This window comes from Platalea leucorodia (genome assembly GCF_965183815.1).
Source record: "Platalea leucorodia genome assembly, chromosome: 15".
Taxonomy (NCBI): domain Eukaryota; kingdom Metazoa; phylum Chordata; class Aves; order Pelecaniformes; family Threskiornithidae; genus Platalea; species Platalea leucorodia.
Genome location: NC_138837.1, coordinates 9458040 through 9480270, shown reverse-complemented (window position 1 = coordinate 9480270; position 22231 = coordinate 9458040). Strand labels below are relative to the sequence as shown.

Here is a 22231-nt window from a genome sequence, read left to right as displayed (position 1 = left end):
ATCAAGTGCAACAATGAAACTATTTCTTCTGAAAATGTCAAAACACAATGTTAGAATTTTGTTAGAACTTTCTTCCTATTTCCTCTTCCAGAATAAAATTTTGGCCAAATAAACCCAATTTTGCAAAAGTGGTTTGATTTTGAAAGAACTGCATATTCCATTGAGATACACAGTTCTGTCAAAATTTCTCCAATGAGCTCTGATTTGAAAACTTCTAGATCTCACACGTCTTGCCAGTGGCATCATTCCTAGATGCTCTAAGATTTATTACTCAGCTGTATTTTGCATTTAATTTCCTCTTCTTACAGTGTGTTGCCTGCATGTTCTTAGCTATGAAGGGTGCAGTCTGATCCTTATCTGTCTCATTCAATTGCTGTTGTGCCATTGCTCTGGAAAGAAAATTTGGGAATCCTATCCTCTTACTACATTAATAAGTTGTCTCCACTTTAGGGTAGAATATATACCAAGTGTATGGTATTTGTTGCTCTGTAATTTTCTGTCATCACTACCACAGTCCCTGACATTCAGGATCTCTGCCTATTTGCACTTGGTCTGAGTTACAAATAGCACAGTTAGATCATTGTCTGGCTTCTTTAATTATCTATCTGTGAGTACTCAAGCATGCAAGCTTTAAATTCACTTTCTGCAAGCGTTCATGTGTGTAAATCTCCACTGCTTGAATGTTCATGGAAAGTGAACACAAAAGAGGCATAAGCATGGCCAAAATGAACTCATTTTAAAATTTGAGACGACACTCATGGAAAATGTTTCATAGTATTCATCCAGCCTCTTACCAGAAAACCACATTTCTCACGTGTCTCTGAAGCAGCTCTGAACCTGGTTGGTCTGATTTCATTTTCCTGAGGTCTCATAGCGTTGTTACGCTGCACAGTTTCCCCAGGTAGCTGGCACCAGCTGTGGTCTGGACTACGTGTGAGCCGTGCTCATTGCAAAACTCTGCTGTGGGGACCGTGTCCTTCCTAGTGCCCTGCTTGTGCCCGAGCGTGGTAGGGTCCAACCCCCTGGGGCTGAGATATTTTGTGATTCTTTCTCAGCCAGTTGTGCCCCTTGCACGAGTGGCTGTTTGCTCCTCAGCAGCAGTTGTGGGAAGGCACTGGAGATCAGGCAGTTCTGATTTACTCTTTACCCTCACCATAGAGCAAGAAACCTCTAAGCTACCTGGATTCTCACCAGCAACACCAGCTAGATAAACAAACCTTACAGCACCTCCACAACTCGGTTAAAGGGGTTTTTTATATATGAAAGGTGATTTTGGCTCAAACCCAAGTAAGTACCTTGCTTACTGTTGCAATATAAGCATATATCAGTCAATTCCTACTGCCTGGCTGACTATTGACTAAAAGAAGTGTGAGAATATAATGAAAAATCTTGCTGCCTTAGGCTGCTCTAGTGCCCTGCTCTTCCCAGTGGCCAATATTTCACTCAAGAGCGATTCATTCTGTATTTGCAAGTGGAATTGTCTCAGTTGGACATTAGAGTCCCACTGGATGGTCCCTTTGTCTTGACCGTGTAAGAAATGTGGCAGGTGAGTTGTAGCTGTGACAGCAGCTGCATCCCGAGAGGCTGCCGATCCCAGCTGGCCTCCCTGTACAAGTGTGTCACGTCTCTGTCCATGTGCCAGGGCGACAGAGGCATATTCATCCCATCCACTTCACTTAACTGCATGACACACCAGGCTGTGGCTGATGTTTTGGGGGAAGCCTCCCTCCCAGCCTACCATCCTAGGTCTCTAACCAGGAGATGGGATTTGACTTCTCCTCACAAACCTCACATTCACATTTTGTTTGTGTTAGGCAAGGCATGATATTGTATGAGGTGCTGTTCTATGAGCGATCTTGCTGATGATCTCATAGGATTTTCAGAACCTGAGCTCACAGGGGCAGAATAACTACTACACCTTTTCTTTTTGTATATAAATATTTGTAATTTTCATAATATTTACCCATCTCTAGAAATCTAGAGTTACATGGAATGAGGTTTTCATCCTCTTCCACAATTAAATGAACGTTTCTTACCCAGGTCTAAGTGTTTGATGATATTTAAGGAAGAGTCCCTTTATCTCAACTTCATTGAGGTTTTTAGTCTATGGATGACTATAATCAAGCTCCCAGTTTGGGGTAATGATCTGCATTAAACTCCCTGGAGGCTGAGTCCAACTCATGTTACTCTGGGGATCACACCCTGATCTACCAAAACATGTAGGTTTATTCACTATTGAAGTCTTAGAGAGGCCTTGAACTGGCAGAGGTGAGTTTGCAGGAACCCAAGGGGAGACCACTTTTGAAAATGTACTTGGCTGTGAGCCATTAATCAACTCCATTTTCCTATCTGCAAGATGGCAGTGATAAGATCCTCAGATTTTTCCAAAGCCCTCTGAGATACTAGGGTTAAAAACCCACCTTCTTAGGGCTGCAGTCAGGAGCTTACTGTGAGTCTGCAAGAAACTCATTGAAGGGGCCAGCCAAGCACATGCGGACAGCAGCGAATGTTGTGAGATAACGTGAGTCGAATGGGATATTCGCTACTCAGAATGATTATATACAGTACTTGCAAGCTTGCCAGGGGGAAAAAAACTTGAGCGTGTTAAATGGAACTCTGGCTTTCTTCAAAATATATCACTGCTGTGGTCTCTCCAGACGCTGAGGTTAGTGGCATTCCCACTACTCTGTGGCATGCGAGGCAGACAGGAGAGCTATGGGGTACGTGCGGGTGAGGGAGAAGCGTTAAAAGTTGTGCATCTGCAGGACAATTGCATCGGATCGCGGGGAGGACTGCCTGAGATACCAGGAAATCTATTCTGCATCTGGGTTCATTTGGTATGAACAGGAGAATTCCCTGTGCTGTTTATCCTTGACAAAAGAGGCACATTTCTAACGCTTCATTGGATCACAGACAATAAGAATAACCTTCACACATTGCCCTTTTCTCTTTAAATTAGTAGTGATGTCCTGTTTGTTCATGTTTGCCCAGTGCTTTATCTTGCTTTCTTCCTCAGTTGCAAACAGCTGTGCTCTCTTTTTTTTTCTCTGCCTTCTCCATTTCTCTCCTCTCATTACCTTTCTTTATCTTTATTTTTCCCTTTCTTCTTTTCTATACTTTGCCTTCTCCCTGTCCTGCTTGCTCCCTTTTCGTGTGATTATTTGGGAAAGAAGAGGGAATTTATAGCTCTCACTGGATTCTGTTACCAACTGTTCCACCCATCTGACCTCTCTGGATCTTGCAGTCCATGACTCCATGCCAAATTGTAATGTTACCATAGTATTTGGGAACCCAGCAAGCATTGTGGCTTTCATTAGTTTTTAGCAATACCTCCCATGTAGTTGAACATAGCCAACGGTGAGAAATGTAGAAGTACAAGTGCCTGTTGTTTCATCACAATGAGCACAAAGAGACAGCTCAGACCTGTGCTCCTTGTGCCTCCAAAAAAAGGGGTCTTACACAACGTGCTAGCTTAGCCTGTAAATGGCATAGGAGTTGGCCCTGAACAGCACAGTGCAACAGCTTCTTGGAGTCAACAAAAGTTCTTTTCTTGTCTTTGTTAAAGAGAAAAAGATTGTGTTTTAGAGTGAGAGGCAAGGGAATAAGTAGGAGCACGGAGGTGAACTGAAGGCAAAGTGACTCTGTTTATCAGGTAAAGTACCAAGTGGAAGGGTAGAAAATATCATTGTTTGGCACAGGGGAAGGCACTAGAAATAGGAAATACAGGACCAGATGCACTGGCACAGTGTGTGGTGTCCAGTCCAGGTGGGCACTTGAACTGGGTTTGCGTCTCTCACCTGGCCAGGAGACGTTGGCGTTATGTTCCTCCTCTCCATGCTGGCCATGCCTGTTCTGCTCAAGTAAATAATTAGTTTCCTGGACAGACAGGCTCTCCTGCCACCAGTTTGTCTTTCAAGACTGATGCCAATGATAACCTATGTTCTCTAACTTCTTTTGTGCCCTGTCTTTGCTTCCTTCTTTCTTCCCAGGGCACCCTGATGTTGAGCAGCCTTGTAAATCCAGTGTCAGAACATGGAGTCCGAACTCAGCAGTCAACCAACACACGGTGCCCCCAGCCTGTCCCGAGCCTCAGGGCTGCTACCTGCAGCTGGAGTTTCGTTATCCCCTGACTCCAGAGTCCCTCACAGTCTGGGTGACATTTGTTTCCCCAGACTGGGACTCCAGCGGTGCGGTGAATGACATCAAGTTGCTCACCATCAGCGGGAAGAACATTTCTCTTGGGCCACAGAATGTCTTCTGTGACATCCCATTGACTATAAAGCTGGATGCGGGACAAGTGGGAGAGGAGGTGTATGGGATCCAGATCTACACTCTGGATGAGCACCTGGAAATTGATGCTGCCATGCTGAGCTCTGTCCCCTACAGCACGCTGTGTGTGGACTGCAAACCCATCCAGTACAAAGTGGTTCGGGACCCTCCTTTCCAGTCTGGATCTCCAGTTGTCATCTCAAACCTCAGCAGGAGATTTGTCGACACGTAAGTACTGCTTTCCAGAGAGCTGAATAGACTTGTTCAGAGAAAAACAATAACCTGTTCTCATCCTGTTAATGTCCAGCATCCCAACTGATGGTTAGTATTTTGAACTAGGTAGATGTACCAAGTATCACCAAGAGAGGATATTCTCATAATTTCTCTCTGGAACCAGGAGCATCACACTCAGGTGAAATAGCCTGAGATTTCAAGATAGTTTTTGAGAAATTTCTGGGCTAGTTGTGCAGAGATGTGAAATTCAGGCTTTGCTTAACCAGAAAGGATATTGCAAACTACCTGAGCTATGAGAAGTTAAATGTTTAAGGTAACCTAAATGAGGAACTCTGGAGTAACATGGTCATCACTTCCTTAGAAATCTTTTGAAAGTAATATTTTGAATGGAGAAGGAGACAGAATGGCTTTCAGTGCTAAAGCACCAACTAACTGCTAAAGAAAGAATGCAAAAAAAACCACTTGCATGTTCAGGTACATTAATGTATTTCAGCCACTTTAATTTTCTGCTTTCATGTGTCACTAAAACAAATTGTGTTGGAGCAGTATTCTAACATAGTAATGCACTAGTTTGTTGTAGGGACTGAGTTTCATCCCAGATGCAGTTATGCTCATCAAGGAACATATGATTGTTGAGGAAAGTGCAACTTCAAAATATTTAACAATTTCAGGGAGATCCATGATCTACCCGTAGGCATTCTACAGTGGCAAGAAAAACATCTTTTGCATAACATGATTCTCTGGAAATGATTCACTCCTCTGTGGGAACAACATGAAGTTCTTTTGAAAAATGAACACCAGATAAAAGGAAACCTGCTAAGAAAACTGCACTCTAATTTAGAAAAGATGATCTAATTAGTACAGCTAATATCAAGGAAGCATACATCATTATGGTCTTCTAAAGCATATTTAAATATAATAAAAATGATTAATTAACAATTCAGTAATCATGAGCTACCATCCCTTTCATGGCCCAATTATACAGCTCAGAAGATGCAAATTGTCCCTACAGATTTAAAAATTCAAGGTAACTAACAATAGTGAATATAAAAACAAGATCCAGGACATCACTGAGGTTACTCATGTGCTGAAAGTTAAGCATGTGCTTAAGTGCTTTCTTGGGTTGTAGCCTTGTTCCAACAATTGCTGGCACTTAACATGAGATGAATATTGGCATATTGGAAACATGGAAAATGGTGAATTTTCCCATGGTTTTGCTATGAAAGCATCTTTGCCTGAAACCTGGCCCACTCTCATTGGAAAATGGGACTGGTTTGGTTTGAAATATTTGCATACCTTAGCACAAGTTCCCACAGAAACAGGTCCAGTTTTGAGTTCATAACAAAATGTGAGAAAAAAAAAAAAAAAAAAGTCCAAAACATAACTTATATTCCGAGCTCTATGCCCTTGTCTTTTATTATGATTTTGTGGGTGACTTCTAGCTTATAGCCAGTTATAGTGAAAGGATGCTCTAATAATTAAATCAGTAGCCAGGGATTAATGACAGTTTTCCTGTGCATCATTGAATAAATCACATGGGGCAACATAACTGTACCTGTCTGTATGTCTCACCTAGTTACATAGCCAGCTAAAAATTAAACATAAAATTTACGTTAGTCTTTCTGGGCTCTATCTGTGATCAGTAGACAGAAACGGATGCTCCTGGAGGCTGGCACAGCCAAACTAACCAAACCCGCTAGGCTAGCTGGCCTCAGGTTGTCTGTGTCTTTCCAGGGAGTACAGGGAAAATCCTGCCAGTGAGCTCCAATGACATGCTTGGAAAACTAAAATGAAGTTTTTAGTCACTGGGTGAGGAGTCAAAGATTTGCAATTCCTAAGCACTTGTAGTTGGTTTTGATTCAAGACTTCAGCATGTGTTTGAAATCTTGAAAAGTGGGGTGATTTTTTTATCCTAATATACCTATGTGCACAGCACTGATCTGTATCCTCTGGTGATGGGGGTCATGCAGATTCGTAGGCTGATGCTGTACGTCCAGGCTGCTGCTGGGCCGTACCTTGAGATGCAGCAAACTTGCTGAAACTCTGCATGGGGTTGTGGTTATGTGGTAGAGGCAAAGGCAAGATGAATTTTCTATTAGCACTTTGTGCAAAGAGTACCCACAGTCCTTATACTCTTGTAAGCAGGAAGGAGGGAAGATGCTTCAGGGGAGTCAGCGACAGAGGTGTTGGGCGATGCTCCTTCATATATATATACACGTAGAGGTAAATGCAGTCTCTCTCAACCTGTTTGCATCTGTCTGTCTGTCTCATTCTATACAGCTGGAATTCAGCATATCTGTGCAACCAGACTTTGCAGGCCCTTTATCTCTCTGTAAGCCCCAAGCCAGTTACTCCTCCTTTATGCTTTTGCATGTTTTCCATATTAAATCAGATGGCACCCCAACATGCTCTGTGGAAGGTTATTTTGAAGGCAGTCGCATATCTTTACTCTTGCCTCCTCTGACCTTGATCTTCGCTTTCTCTTTTTCTCCCAAAGAAAATATTTGCTTGTACTGTTATCTGTGAGGAAGATCCTCTCCCCAGGTGTGGCGATGCTGAAAGAAAAATTAATTTCTCCTACCTTCTTGCCATCAAAGAGAAAGAACTTCTCTTTAAGCTGAGAGGAGAGAGAGCCTTTAATGGATAGCCCTTGCCTAGTCAGCACTGGGTGCTCCACAGAGGAGAGTAAATAACTAGAACAGTGGAAACCTTTTATTAAGAAATGCAAAATAATGCCAGACCTTCTGTTCTCAAGCTGAATTTTAATCTCATCTCTTGGCTCAAGCTGAGGCTAACAATCATTTTTAAGGGACAAGACCTCATCCTTGGACCTCACAGACACCAGGCAAGATACACTCAATTCCACTGAGTATGATCAGCCAGAATTGCTGGTATCTGTGATAGAAAATGAGAGTCAGAGCCCAGGAAGAGAGCAGAAAGCTAAATAAATCAGTGGGGGAAAAAAGGAGGTCAGGCCAGGTGCAGCACAGAACTGCTGAGTCTTCACACCGCAGCGAGTGATAAGGAAGGAGACTCATCTGCAAGTCTCAAAAGTCTCAGCTCACAATTTAATCCAAAATTCGGGTTGTGCTCATACGCAGAGGGTTTCACTCTGGCTGTTCTCTAGAAATAATGTGCGAGATAGTCACAATGGTGAATGTGGTAATTGCTGTGCCCTTACTTTGCCCTTACTGTAGCACTTTTACGCTCACATCGTTGCAGCTGGAGAGTAATCATTGCTCTTATGTTCGTTTGTAGCAACCACTGAGTTTTTAAGAGCTTGGGGAGAACTGAGTGTCTACAACAAGACGCTCTCCTGAGGATGTCACAGGTACAGTTAGGTGTTGGTCCCACCGGGGCAGTCTGAGGTGAACAGTCCATGTTCCCCATTGCACTCTCAGTAGCCAAATTTGTGAGCAGTGAGCAGCTGGGTGTGCTGGCAAGATCTACGCTCTCCCCGCTGGCAGGCAAAGCCGAGAGACACCGAGGTTAGTTTTGGAAAGTTGTCAGAATAACTGGAAAAGTTTCTAAGAATTGGAAATTTTCCCAACTTTTCCGCCACAGACTTTGTAGGAAACCTCAAAATGTGGTGGACAGCGATGGATTGGGTTGTCTTTTTAGCATTAACCTGTAGGCTTTTATCAAGACAAAGGCATTGACTGAAATAACCTTAGAAGGAATCCCAGCATGAAGCCCTGGTACGAGTTTTGGTTTTGCAGAGTTGAGCCTCACTGAGAAGCAAGTATGCTGTCCTGTGATATATTCATCTGAGCAATTCCTATGCTGACTTGAGCTTTAGTACCTAAGTGACACCTAGAGAAACTGCATTCATACTTGAAAAAGAAAGAAAAAAGAGAGACTCAAAGGGAAACTTGCATTTTCTTATATAGGCAATATGTTTTTCTTCTCAGTTTTGGCGATTTTACACCTATGTTCTATGGCTAATCCTTTTCTGTTGCCCGATAATAGTTGGAGGGGACTGGTCATCATCTGTGTACAGTTGTTTAAGTAAGTACAATATTTTAAAATATTTTGTTAGAATCAAGAGTTTCATTCAGTGCTAAGCTTGTAAACTCCATGTCATTTAGTGCATTTTAACTCCACACCTAAGACGGTGGAGTGCAGATCTCACTCGGGCTTCTTGGAGTGATTGCAGAATGACTGAGAAATTACCATCATCAAGATTGCAGGTAGTTGGAGGGCTGCTGTTGCATTGTTCATGGGTCCTTAGCGTTTCATGTACTTTAGCATTGTACTTTATCCAAAACAATTGTTTGTTTCAAAATTTGCATTATTTATGCATTTTCCATTTGTTACTGGTATCCAATCAGAAGGACATATGATAAGTGACTTGTCAGAAACCCCAGATGATGAGTAGTTGAAGGAGATGTAAAACAGTTCTTAGTCTGAAGGTTCCTACAAATACGAACAAGCAGAGAGGCTGGAGAATCAGCAGTGACTATTCACAATGAGCAATAATTCATTACAGCCAATTATTGGTGTGCCTTCTAGCCCCTGAACTCAATAAGAAGAATGCATTTACATGACACAGGGCCAGCTGAACAGAGGACTGGAAAAATATGAATATCACAATGATGATATGTAAACCTAAGTCCCTGCTGAATGCAACACTAAAATTTCATGGCAACATCTGTCCTTATTATGGCATTCCTTCCTTCATCTTGAAGATCTATTTCTCTATTTTCTGAAGGTCTACCAGCCAGAGGAATGTATGATCTAAAGCAACTGAAATGAATTGCCAGATCCATCTGTCATGAAGATAATTAACACCATATTTCCACCCAAACAAGATACAGATCGCTGGGTGAATGTTCTCCCAACACCAAAAGCTGAAGCCCATATTATCACCATCTTCTGCTCACCCCTCCTCCACAGTTACCACGCCAAACCTCTCTTGATATGCCAGGAAATACTGGGGAGTATCTAAGATAGGACTGAAATGTTAAGAAAGCACTTTACATGCCCAGATTTATCTGCAAGAGCTGCTAGGTTGTCCGTGCGATATCGGCATGCTACACATCTGGATTCCCAACAGGCTTTAGAACTGTATATGGTATTCCAGATGTCCTTGTGCACAAATACTTACCCAGCTACCCTGGAAATGCCTTGCCTTGATGCATGCAAGGACCTTGTGTGCTTTTTTTGTGGATATATCCCACTGATGGTTCATAGTTGTCTTTCAATTGAATAAATACAACCAACTGCTTCTTCCCCTCTCGCTTGCAATGAAAAGCTCCCAGCTTATTCTGAATTTCTTGGTTACATGCGTAATATTGTCTTATACGAACATATGCACCATTTCGAGACATCCAGTCCTGTAAATTAGTCATTTCTACATTATAACTCCACCTTTCTCTGCATTGACTGAGCCTGTTTACTAATTCAGTGTTGTCTGCAGATACTTGGACTTTTGGGGTTCAGATCTTTATTTGCAGGAAATGTTTGTTAGTTAACCTCAAAGTGATAACTGAAAGACCAATTTCCATTTTGATTGAAATTTCTCTTTCAATCCAACCTATTACAGCTACAAGAAGTAAGTGCAAAATAGTGTCATCTCTTGTTGAGTCCCTAAGTATTTGATACCTGCTCTCACGCCGAGCAGTACCAGAGACCTGCCATTAATAAAAGCACTTGTTCCTTAGTCTGCATCTAGGAGGTTTCTTTCCCATAATGACACAATTCTCTGTATTATTTCTCTCTAGTAATATATTAGAGATCCCTATCTGTATCCATATGAACGTTTACAGCTCATCTCCAGTAAAAACACTTTTACCAAGCTTCAACAGGAACAGATTTACTCTTATTCACACTTTCTTGCTCATTCCTAAGAGCTTCCCTATCATTAGTTTGCAGTGCTGCATGGACAAAGCTATTTTGAGCTTTCCCAAGAAGCAAACACCCTTCTGTCCCGCTAGGTTTCTCTTACCCCTGTAATTTCCAGTTTCAGGTACAGTACTAGCACTGCTAGTTCTTGCCTAGTTCTTCATCCAGAGTCCTTGCATTAAGGAGTAAATATTTCAGTTGTTCCTCTCTGACTCTAGTTTCCCAGCTGGATTAGTGGCCGTGCTGTCACTGTCTGAAAGCCTCCACATGTCAGTGAAGAGCTTTGAGTATATTGGAGCTGCCTGTGGTCAGTTTTGGCAAAGTTGTGAAATCTAATATTCAGCTGGTGTAGGACAGCGTAGCAGTCCTGGAGCTCAGCGGAGGTGCTGGCGATCCGCTAGCAAGCATTGTCCATCTTCACGTCTCTCCGAGGCTCTCTCTAGCCTTGGCTGCATTGTTCAGCTTCTTCCTCATGCAGCCAGTATTGATTGCCCTATTTCTGCTTAATGAACCTGGAAATTTCCCATGATGAAAGAACAGAAACACATGGAATGATTGCCTGTCCCACACCTTCCCTTCCAACGGTGGGGAAACTGGTCGTAGGCTCATCTGACCCTAACAGAGGTGAAGTGCTGCTAGGAAGGAGAGTCCTCCACCCAGCAGCATCTTCACCGCCAACATACCCCCTGGGGAAATTCTTTCCTTTCCCAAAGAGTGTGGCCTTGCTTCTGGCTTGCATGGCAGCCGGGAGCTGGGACTGGGCAGGAAGGCAGCAGGGGTGACTGGTGCTGCTCCCTGTGCCAGCTAGGAGCACGTACCCCTGCTCTACACCAACGGCTCGGTAAGCCAGGAGAAGGAAAACTGCTTCTTTTCCATCTACTGTTCCTGCATCTTTCCTTCACATATGTTGTGCTGCTAAATACCGAGGTAGCGGTTGTTATTATTTATAGCTGCCAGTAGCGTTCCGGGCATTTTACAGAAGAAACACGCCAGGTGCCTTCTTTCAAAGAGCTCACAATTAAATGTTAGAGGCTAGCAGTGCTGCTGCTCTCAGGGATTATACATCTCCACTTGGCTGATGTGACTTGACAGCTGGAAGCCACATTCTGATGGCTTTCCTTCTTTCTTGCTTTCTTCATTAAAGGTGCCAGGTTATCTTTGCGAAAGAATAAAACCTGCTTCCTGACCCCACACACAGAACAGATAGAGCAATTTTTTCCCTTACCACCCTCTGCCAAATTGCCTTAACCCTGCCCTGGAGAAGAGAAAGAACAATTTGACGATCTGTGCCCATTCAGTAGGCAGTTTTTCTGCTAAGCCTGTGCAAAGATGCCATTTGGTGCCAGCTGTAGTGATAGATGTGTGATTCTTTGCTGTTGCGGTTTCTTATGTAACGCTGTAACTATAGCTGGCACTTGACAAAACCCGTAGCTCCTGTTCTGGCTCGACCGCACATGATGCAAGAATAAGGTAGTAAGGGCGGGTTTATATCTTTATGGGTTTGTGATCCTGAGACAGGGCAGCCCAGAGGAATTTTTTAGCCTGGGTCTATCTTTGAAAGATGGTATTGCTCTGAATGACCCCAGCTGCTTCTCTCAAAGAAATGACTCGAGAGCACGGGAAGAGCCAGGGAAGAGGGACTGCCCCATTTTGCTTTGGCATCAGCTCTGCTCCAGCCAGGGACTCCCCAAGGACTGCTGCTATATTGGATGCATGTCTCCAATGCACCTCTTGGGCGATACACAGAGGCTGTAGAGAGATCAGACCTGTAGACTACAACTTAGCCATATGCAAGTGTCCCTGAAAACGTGAACAGTAACGGCTGTCCTATTATTAACCAAATAGATACTATTAGGAATTGATATATTTAATCACTCCCAGCCAGGCTGGAATTTGAACTCATGACCTAGAAGTAGTAGCAGAGTTTTCAGCTGCAGGAAAAAAAAAAAAAAATGAAGGTCAAACAGGACTTTTCCTGCTGGGCAAAATAATTTATTGCAGGTGAAACAGTCTCAGATATGTGGTAAATTAGGCTGTGCATTATCTCATGGATAATAATTTCTCTCTGATGTTTGCCTTCTTGTGTGCATCTTTATTTTGGGCTCTAAATAAGATAAGAAGCACCAGAAATCTCCCAGGAATAACAAATGCATTTTCTTTGCTTGATTGAGGAAAGAAATATTGGACAGACATGTGTTATGCAACGATTTAAAAATAACTCTCTTGTAAAACTTGGAGTGAGCCTCAAATACCGCAGAAGCAGCAGAAATGTGTTACCTACCTTTTTATCAGCAGTGTCAGCCAGTACAGCTTTTTTCAGCTACTTTTACTGAACTATTGGCCTGATCATTTCCTGGGCATTTTCTTTTAATATATTTTCCTAGGAAATAAATTCCAAGTCTCTGTTAAATTTGGAGCTACACTCAAACAGGCAAGGATTTGAAAACAATGCTGCAGTAAGACTAAAATACCTGTGCTGTCCTTAATACCTTGTTGGATACAGCGACAGACAAGAGAGAAGCCTTTTGGGTGTATAATTGCATGGCATGCAATGCACTGAGCACACTGCGGGCCCAAGGCACCCATCGTGTGATTGCTTCATCCAAATTTGATCTTTGCCAGGATCTTCTTGAATGTATAGTGACTTTGGGTATCTCCATCCTGATGCCCCAATTCCAGCATTTTCCTGGAGCTTTTTGTGATGGTAGGGGCAGGGTGGAAATAAAGCTCATTCTTCTCTGTAAATTGTAGCCCAGTGAGGGTCCCTGGAATTGGGCACCCCAAATTGTCAGCTACTACTAAAAATACTGGCCCTGAGAGCTCGGTGCAGTGAATGAGATCATTTATTCACAGTGGTACAGATTTTTCTGAAATGTAAGACCAGTTGCAGATGTAATGACAATAGAGGAAATTAGCTCATGATGGGATTTTAGAAAGAGGGTAGTGGAAATATGTTCAGTAATGTTCAGTTATTAAACCATTAAAGATCCCACTGGAGACCAGCTAGTAGGATTTCATATAATCTGAAGTGGCTTAAGGCAAAACACGGAGCCCCTAATGAGGGAAATGACAAAATGTTCCTTTGGAACAGTCACCTCATCTCCTCGCCCATCTCTGTGTGCTCTGCTGTGTGGCGTGCGCGACAGCACATACGTCTCTCTCACACATATGCACATGTACATACAGGCTCCTAGGAGCACCGCCTGGGGAGTGCCACAGCTCTCCTGCCCTTACCCTCCAAAGCGGAGTTTCGTTGAGGGATGGTAGAGGTGAAACCAGAGAAAACTGCAAACATCTGTGTTCTCTTGGGGCCCAATCTAAGCCCTACTGAAAATGCACATAATAACTTCCACTGGCTTCAGGAGCCTTTGGATCAGGCGCTGCAAGCGTCTGCTCCTATGCCTCTGTTTACCATTTTGGTGGGATTACACGGAAACGGGAGGGTATTAAGTTCTGAAAATCAGGTCTTGGCTCAGTCCTGTTGAAAGGAAATCCTAGAGGTCAGGTTTGGATTCAGAGAAGCTGAAGAACATTATTCTGCCAAGTTGATGACCCTAAATTGGGAAGAGCCTTCTGCCCACAGGGAGGGCTGAACCTGACAAACTGGCACAGGGCTGAAGGTAGCATCATTTTTTGACATCCAAAAGTTGAGGGGTGGTTGTTGGGTCCCAGACCCTGTGCAGGGTGTGCATCAGGCAATTCTCCTGCAGTGTGGTCTGAACCAGTACTGGAGCTCGCATGGATGCTGCCGCTGGCGTTCCTGCATGGAGAAGCCACGGCACAACCGGGATGTCGTTAATGGTGTGAGTAATCAGGCAGTGCTCATCAAGAGGCACGATGCAACAGGTAAAGGTTTACCAGTGACAATGATGGTCTTTAAAGCAATTAACCTGCCCTAACCTGCCTGCCGGTCGTGTTACTGTTTTCTCCCTGCTGTGCTGGTACACCAGAGCACTATCCTCAGGTGGTGGATACTGGCACCATTCCCTTGAAATCAGTAGAGAAGTGCTGGCTTCCACCAGTGGGAAATAGGGCTTTCTGCATTTCATGCCCTAGATCTTTCCTTCCTTGGTCAAAACATAACAGCCTTCCCTCCTGCAGTGGCCATGTCTGAGCTTCATGTTGAGAAGCACTCCTGTCTCAGCTTAGGGTCTGATCGCAGCGGTGAATAAAACACAACAGATTTTCCCCCTCCTTCCCTGCTTCTAATAGCAACCAGGTGCTCTGACACTTAACCTGTGTGCTGCCGTGAAATTGCCTGTCTAGTGCAAACACCCATGTGAGGCCCTGGGCCTCTAGGATTTACTTTATCCCAGGATTTGTAACACAATTTCATTTAGATCCTCCATTTGTATCACCCACTTTAAAAATTCATAATTTTTGTTGTTGTCATCATTTAAACATGAGACTATAAAATTATCTATTGATTTTTTTTTTTCTTTTGAGAAAAAACAAGAAATATCTTTAAGGCCTTGGCTGCAAACTTTGTTTTTTATTAAATGTGCTACTGTGTTTTAAATTGGTACCAGGGCAAATACTTGGACGATTATATCAAAGTCTGCTGGATTTAATCAGTTGCATATATATCTATATGTTTGCTACTTTAAAAACTTATGGTTCTTGCACAAAGGACAGAAGAGAGCTGTCTGTGTAAAAAACAAATGTTCAAAACCAAATGTGTTTAAGGTCCTAACCAGGACCTGGGTTTCAGAGCAGAGGTGCTACAGCCAGGCATGTGGTCCTGTGCGAGGGCATCTTGTGCAGACAGGGAGCTGATCTGATCAGCAAATGCATGTTTGCAACTCAGAGGAACAGACAAGCAGCTGAGTTGCAATGGTTTAAACCTGGAGTATTTTGCTGAGGTCTCTAAAATTACTTGAGATTTACACCAGCGTAAGCGAGAGCAGAGCTGCAGACTGATTACCTGTCTTGCTTTTGTGGTGATTATGAGAGGTGACAGTGACTTCGGTTCGTAGAATTATTTCATGAAGAAAAGGATATTTTCCTTTTCATAATAGATTGGATCCCTCAACCTTTGACTTCAATCTCAAATACGTGGGGTCTGATGGTATTGCATAAGTGGGTAAGGTGGGTTTTTTAGGTGTTACTAGAGATACCTTCCTCATACAGTCAGGAGCAAAAGTTGAGTTTGGGCATTGACTTGATGCCACTGCTATGAATGGTGAGATTCTGGGCTGCAGAGAGCAGACACCTGATGGTACAAAACATACCCCACCAAGTATTCAGCTGAGATTATCTGTTCAGGTCATTGGCTGGTCTGTTGTTCTTCCTCAGAATGACCCAGTTCGGGTTTAAGCTGGGTTTGGGAGCAGAAATCCACTGTCCAGTCCCCACCCTCCCAACCAACCTATGAGTGTTCATTTAATACTTCAACTACCCTGTTTTGATTTGCTTGTAAACAAACAAATCATGAAAAAAGCTGGAGGGCACAGAGCAAACCCACCGCCCCTGTTGGGACCTATCTTATCACAGGTAGAGAGAAAAGCCTCTCTAAGGCCGTTGCCTCAGCATTTATGTCTTCTGAGTCAGCTTGGTGTCTGAGAGAGAGGCAAGAGACTTGTTTTGAGGCCTTTGCACCTGCCATGTCGCTGGGCTTATCCAAACAGTGAGAGATCGGACCGCAGCTGAAAAAACAGCCCATCGCAAGAGCTCGGGATTTTTGACGTCCTTCTTTTGTTTACAGCATCCCACCCCTCCTCTCTCCTGACTGCAGAGCCGGGCAGGAATTCTCTTCATTATCTTCTGCCGTGCTTCTCATGCCATTTTTATTAAAAGAAGGAAAGGCAAGGCGAGGAGGAGCATGTGCGAGAGAGGAGATAAAACAAGAAAACGATCGTATTTGCACAGTCAATGCCAACGTAGGAGAAAGGATGGCAGCTGGAGACCAAATCTATCTGGGTTGTTCCAAAGTGACCTCATCCTCTGGGTTACTCTTTATCAAGTGCTTTTGGAGCACCTGAGGATGGGGGAGCCTGCAGACACCCCGGTGGCATTGCCGAGAGGTAAAACCCAGCGCAGTTTAATGACCCACTCTCTACGCAGCAATAAAGAGAGCAGTGTTATCTCCTCTGATCTAGAGACATTGAGCCCTGGTTCAGTGCCTGAGACTGGGAAGCTCTAAGCATGTCTGAGCGGTGCAGTGCTTCTTCACTGAGTTAGTGGGTATTTGGGGTATTCCAGGACCTCTATAAATGATGTTGGGACTTTCAGTGGCTGTGAGCAGCATGTGGGGAACCAACTGGACAGCTCCAGGCTGTGGAGGATGAGACTGGAGATGGCATAGACCTTCGGCTCTTCCGTGTGTGGTTGTATTCAGTCCACCTTGAGCAGCTGATCCAAAGCATTGCAACAAGTGAAGATGTGGGTCGCTGCTCTTTGCTGCCAGCAGATTTCCTGCTTTGCTCAGCAAGGCTTCCTTGCTAGGGAAGAAGAGCAAAGGCGATGGTGTTAGAGGGAAATGGGGACATTGCTAGCAGAGTCATTCTGGGCTGAGGAGAGCTGTCCAAGAAATGTTGTCTTTTGGCTTAAGAGTTTGGTGACTATTTAAGGTGAAAGAAAGATGCGTCCTTCATGGGGACACTTGAGGTGCAGAATTTGCCTGTTTCACGTGACACTGCCTCTGACAGCCATAATTTAATTGGCGATGCCTAAGACCTTGTTGTCTTGTCCTTGAATAACAGGAACACTGTCTGCTTTCATTGCTTTCTGGCCATTTGTGTTTTCATAGGGCAGAAGCTAGGATCAGCCTTAAGGATATTTTCAATTTTGTTGGAAACAAGTCTTTGCTGTATAAAAACCCTCTCTGCTGTAATTTGTAGTAGGAAAAACATATATGCTATTGTAGTAGGGAGAGAGGTATGGGATGTTTGCTTTCCCTCGGTGCTTTTACTGCATCTCGAGTGTGTGCTGTGTCCCCAGATGCTGAAGCCCTACGGTGGGCACAGAGCAGATGTGGTTGGGGCAGCGTCACCCCTTGCAGGTCTGCTGGCACTTGAGGGCATGTGTGTTGCTGCTGTAAATTCAATGATCCTTTAAACCCACCTTGGTCTGAGTAAAAAACAACTTCCCAGAGGTACAATTTTTCCCGTAAGTTTTACAGGAACACCCAGACTGAAAGCAGAGGTCCCTTGCCTGGAGGACACAGCAAGATTAACTCAACTGCCTGGCCTCCCCAGTAAAAACAGGAAAAGAATTAGAGGGTTTTATATTTCTGACCCTGGATCCGTCACTCGCCACAGCAGACAGGAAAGTTGCCCTCATGGTATTTCACACGGCACGTCCTAATTCCCCCTCTAAGCAGAGGGCTTGAGTCATTGCTTTTTAATAAGACTGCCTCCCCACGGGCGGAAGCTGCAGCGATCAATGTGGCTTACTCAGTTCTCGAAAAGGTCATTAAAAGACCATAGATATAAATTTAAAAGAGTGTTTGTTCACATCCTTAACATTAAAGATGTTCTTCTGTCTCACTTCCTTAAGTAGCATTGTACGAAGCCGGCGTGTGTTGGACCTGCCTGACGGCAGAGTGGAAAGAGCACAATATTGCTGTTAGTGTGCCATCAGCTCAGAGAGAAGGCGAGAGAGAAAATAAATGGTCAAAAATCACACTTTTTTCACCACTTGGAGCAGAGCTTGTTTTGCTAACATCTCCAGATACAGTCTGTAATATTGACCTTGGTGCCCCATAACCGTATAGGAGAGAATAAATTCTTCCCCCCCCCCCCTCCTTCATTCCTGCATTCCTTCCTCCCTCCCTCACTATGGTACTGGATTACTGCCTGAAGTATTGCACGTATCATCCCTTTAGCAGCTATATTTTTCCGAAATGTGGGTACTGTGAAGGAATGCTAAAACCCTCAGTTGCTGCCGATATGATATATTTAACAGTTCAGGAGGATATAAGTATCTCAGGCTCCAGTTGTTGAGATGTGAAATGCCACATCTAGCTCAATCAGGTTTTTGCCACTAGTTGCATCAGGCCAGGGTGAACTGAAAGCACGATGGCTTGCATTTGAGTTTCTAAGGTGGCTTTCTAGTGCCCCAGTCCAGGCACATCTCCAGCTCTGGGTGATGCTGGAGAGCACCCCTGGAGCACACGTGCTCCCATTTCTGATCTCCTCTGGGCCTGGCTGGTTTGTTGGTGCTGTTCCCGGGTGTGACAGCCTGAGGCTTCTCTGCCGTCCCGGGCATGGGGAAGGTTGTGAGGCTCCAGGTTGCTCTCAACTGGGCGGTCTGAAAGGGGAGCCGGGATGAGGATGGGGAGGATTGGCCCCCTGGCTGCAGAGCTGGCTCCCAGTCCTGATGTTGCTTTACAGTGCCTGTATGTCTCTAGGCATTTGTCTTCCCTTTCTCTGTATTTTAAACTAAGACAAGGATATTACGTTCAGAGCTCATGGGGTATTGTGAGTACAAATCAGTTAATGTCAAGTATTTTGCTCACCTTCTTTTTTGGAGAAGAAATGGCCTTTTGTTTTTTTTTCCTGTCACTAAACTATAAGAATCATTTGCCTGTCGGGGCATATCACTTCTCCGAGAGCTTTCCATTTTTGAGCAGCAGGCTGCAGTTGGAAATCTCCCCTCACCAGCATATAGCAGATGACAGGATTAGGCCAAAGCTCACTGCCACAAAGCCAGCAGCCACTCTTCTCCGATGTCCACAGGGTACTCTCCCCATGTGCAGTTTTGCATTCACAATCCATACAGTTAAATATGCCAGAGTTCTCCCCACCTAATAACTTTCATTTCCAGTTGTCTGTCTTATTCACCTGCATACACACTCATCTCCAGTCACCTAATAATTCATAAACACCATATTCTCTCCCGTGCTTAATTTAGTGCTGTGTCTTCTTCCATTATGTTCTGCCAACTTCTCGCCCTGTACATAAACAAACGTGAACTTCTCCTGTTTTCCGTTTGCTTACATGTACACACAAGCATACGCAAACACTCCCACATACTAAAACGCGCTCGCAGAGGCACGCTTTCTGCTCTTAGCCACATGCCTGCCCATCACCTATGGGTACTGGTGGAAATCACAGAAAAAATCAGAATCCGAAAACTACTATTTTGCATTTGTGTGATCTCAGCGCATCAGAAAGCAGCATGGATTTATTTATTTTGTAGCTGTTATAGCTGCCCGAACTGTTCTGTATTAACAGTCTTTTCTAAGAATTGAACCTTTTTTGTGGTTAGCAGATCCCCAGTGACAAAATCCACATTTCTGCAAGTATACTTGTTAATCTTAAATATTTTACGAATGGTTTTGAAGAAAGATCTTGAGAAATAACTGCTCTTTAATAATCAAAGCTTGCCTCTGCTTTGATTTCATCGGTATGTATCAGAAACTTCCCATCTTAACAAGTGGATTTATCTGGGAGTAAAATCTAGAGGAAACTCTCAGTATTATACATCAGTGTGTGTTTGGCCATTTAAGTTATTTCCTATAATTTTATATATTTTTTTTAAACAGTTGTTTTAAACAGGACCCAAGGGCAGAATTTTTAAATTTTTCACTTTGATTGAATAAACACTCATACCAATATCTGTGTAGATGTCTCCCCAATCTGTAGGTGAATTAAGATAGTGTTTGTGCTACCTGAATCCTCTAATTTAGCTCATAGGAGCTACAGACTATTGCCGGCAGGAATCAGGCGACGGAGCAGTGAGAAAGCCGGTTGTGTTGTGCTTTCGTTCCAGTGAGTTTCACTCCCCATTTCAAGTGTGGTAACAAAGAACCAAATCCTAGTGCTGTTCACGTGCAGTTCTTTCAATGACAGTTATTTTGCAGGCACAGTATCCATGAGAAACAGCTTTCTTGTAAAATATAATGTGTGATATTGGAGTTTAAGTCATGCTTGTTAATTTAATGAATGTTGTAAGGAGATACTTATTTCACAAACTCGAAGATTTCAGTAACTACAGTCCATTGATATCTACTTCAATGGCTTTGTTGCTCTGTGTAGTAGATATATCTCTTCATAGTACACACTTCATTAATACATGCTTTTTGACCAAGTTCCTGTGACAAAAAGACATGTATATTACTGTCAGTAATTGGGCCAATATGAGTGTAGTAAGTACAGGACTGGCATGGGTTAGGAAAGAGCTGGGCTGCGTTATGGGCTCTGTAATTAGCCTGATTGATGACTTCAAGCAAATCATTTTGCCTTTGCCACTCTGTGGCTTTACAAATTGGCACAATGAGGATAATGGTAATGAGTTTCTTTGGGGAACGTTTTGAATTCTGATAATGTAAAAGACATTGTAAAAAAGCTAAACATTTATATTATTTCTGTATTGCATGTAAAAAAAATTATTCCTCGTTTACAGATGCACAGGATTTAGGTAATCATGGCTTTGCATAAATATGTAACAGTTTGCTAATTCTTCCTGTGAGTATTTCGATGCTAATACCATGATCCAGTGCTGTGGATCCTATTTTTCGCGCTCTTATGGAGAGGAAGAAACCTCCTTTTTAACTCTACTGTTCTAATACACGTATGCAAAGTGGATAACTTATTTATCTATCACTGAAACATCCCCAGTCCAATTCTGTCTTAGATCAATAGGCAAATTCCCACTGGCTCCAGCTGCAGTTGGATTGAGCTCAGGGCTGTTCAGGAAGTAATCGGTGTTTACAGGGTGTTTTAAGTTCCTTAAATGAACTATGGCACAGACTTGCAGGTAGTGCCGTCCCTGACGTGGAGAGATGGGAGCAGACGTGTCCAAGGCTAAACACAGTGAAGCACAGGGCTGGTTTCTCAAATACTGCAGTACTGTCGACTGTTGGTAATGCTGTTACCATTTCCCACTGCACGTGAGGAGGGTTGATGCAGTGCCATGGTGTCAGTGCAATGCCATCTCTACAGTGGGTCTAGATATAGCATCAACACACTTATCTGCACGATTTTCATCAGCAGTTTAGCTGTCAAATAGTCAAGAGTTGCACCTATTTCAGAGCTGTGCATAAATCAAGCATGGACACAGGTGGCACTGATTGTGCTCACAAGAAAAAGACACCCAACCAAAAATTAATCCCATCAGCAAAAAATCCCAAAAGCAACTAAAACTTGCTTTTTTGGCAGCCAGCCCCCATTTCAGTATCTCCTTCTCTGCCCTTTGCTACTGCCTTTGTTGTACCGATCGCTTAATATTTCCTTTTGTCTTGCAGGGAACTGAGCGATAGGACAACATACACATACCAGGTCGTCATTGTTTCCGGGACGGAGGAGAGTGAGCCTTCCCCCGCGCTTGTGTATATCTCTGGAAGTGGATACTGTGGAGACGGGATTATCCAAATGTAAGTCTGGAGCAAGCAAACAGATAAATCTGTGCACATCTACTCAGCCAGAAGCTGAGACTAGAAAGGAATTGATGACCTCTGATGTCTCCTTAGTTTAGGCCGGCTCTCATCTGTAGATAATGACTCATGTGCTTGATGATTACCGGGATGATGACATTTAATTGGAACTTAGGCCCTGCTATCCTGGCACCAGTAGATACAGACAGAGATACAGATAATGGAGTCCAGACAGCAGGATCGATATGAAAGTACGCTATATGCTGTTTATGCTGTTTGTTTGTGTATCCGTATCTTTATAAATGTATATGACATTTCCTATATGAAGCTGAAGTAAGTGCTGGAAAAATTCACACAGCCTTTGATGCTGTCCTTACACGTGATGTCCCATGTGTCTGGCAGCTGGTGGACAGGGTAAAACCCTTGCCACATGTTGGGTCAGGTTCCTGGTGCAGCCTCTTGTTTGACTGACCACCGGAGCTGGGATGCATTTGGAGGTGGTAGATTTGGCCTCTGAAGGGAGAGTGCTGGGAATTGCATGTTCTCAATCAGCTCCTCCCTCTCACC

At 43.6% G+C, this 22231-nt stretch overlaps 1 protein-coding gene across 1 annotated transcript in view; it reads left to right on the top strand.

Annotated features, from left to right (window-relative positions):
• PAPPA (pappalysin 1) overlaps positions 1-22231 on the top strand; it is a gene marked incomplete at both ends in the record, with an annotated part of 177410 nt that overhangs the window by 69870 nt on the left and 85309 nt on the right. The window contains 2 exons of the mRNA XM_082327351.1: positions 3990-4497; positions 21536-21664. Coding sequence (XP_082183477.1) covers positions 3990-4497; positions 21536-21664 — 637 coding nt within the window. The remainder of the gene's footprint in view (positions 1-3989; positions 4498-21535; positions 21665-22231) is intronic.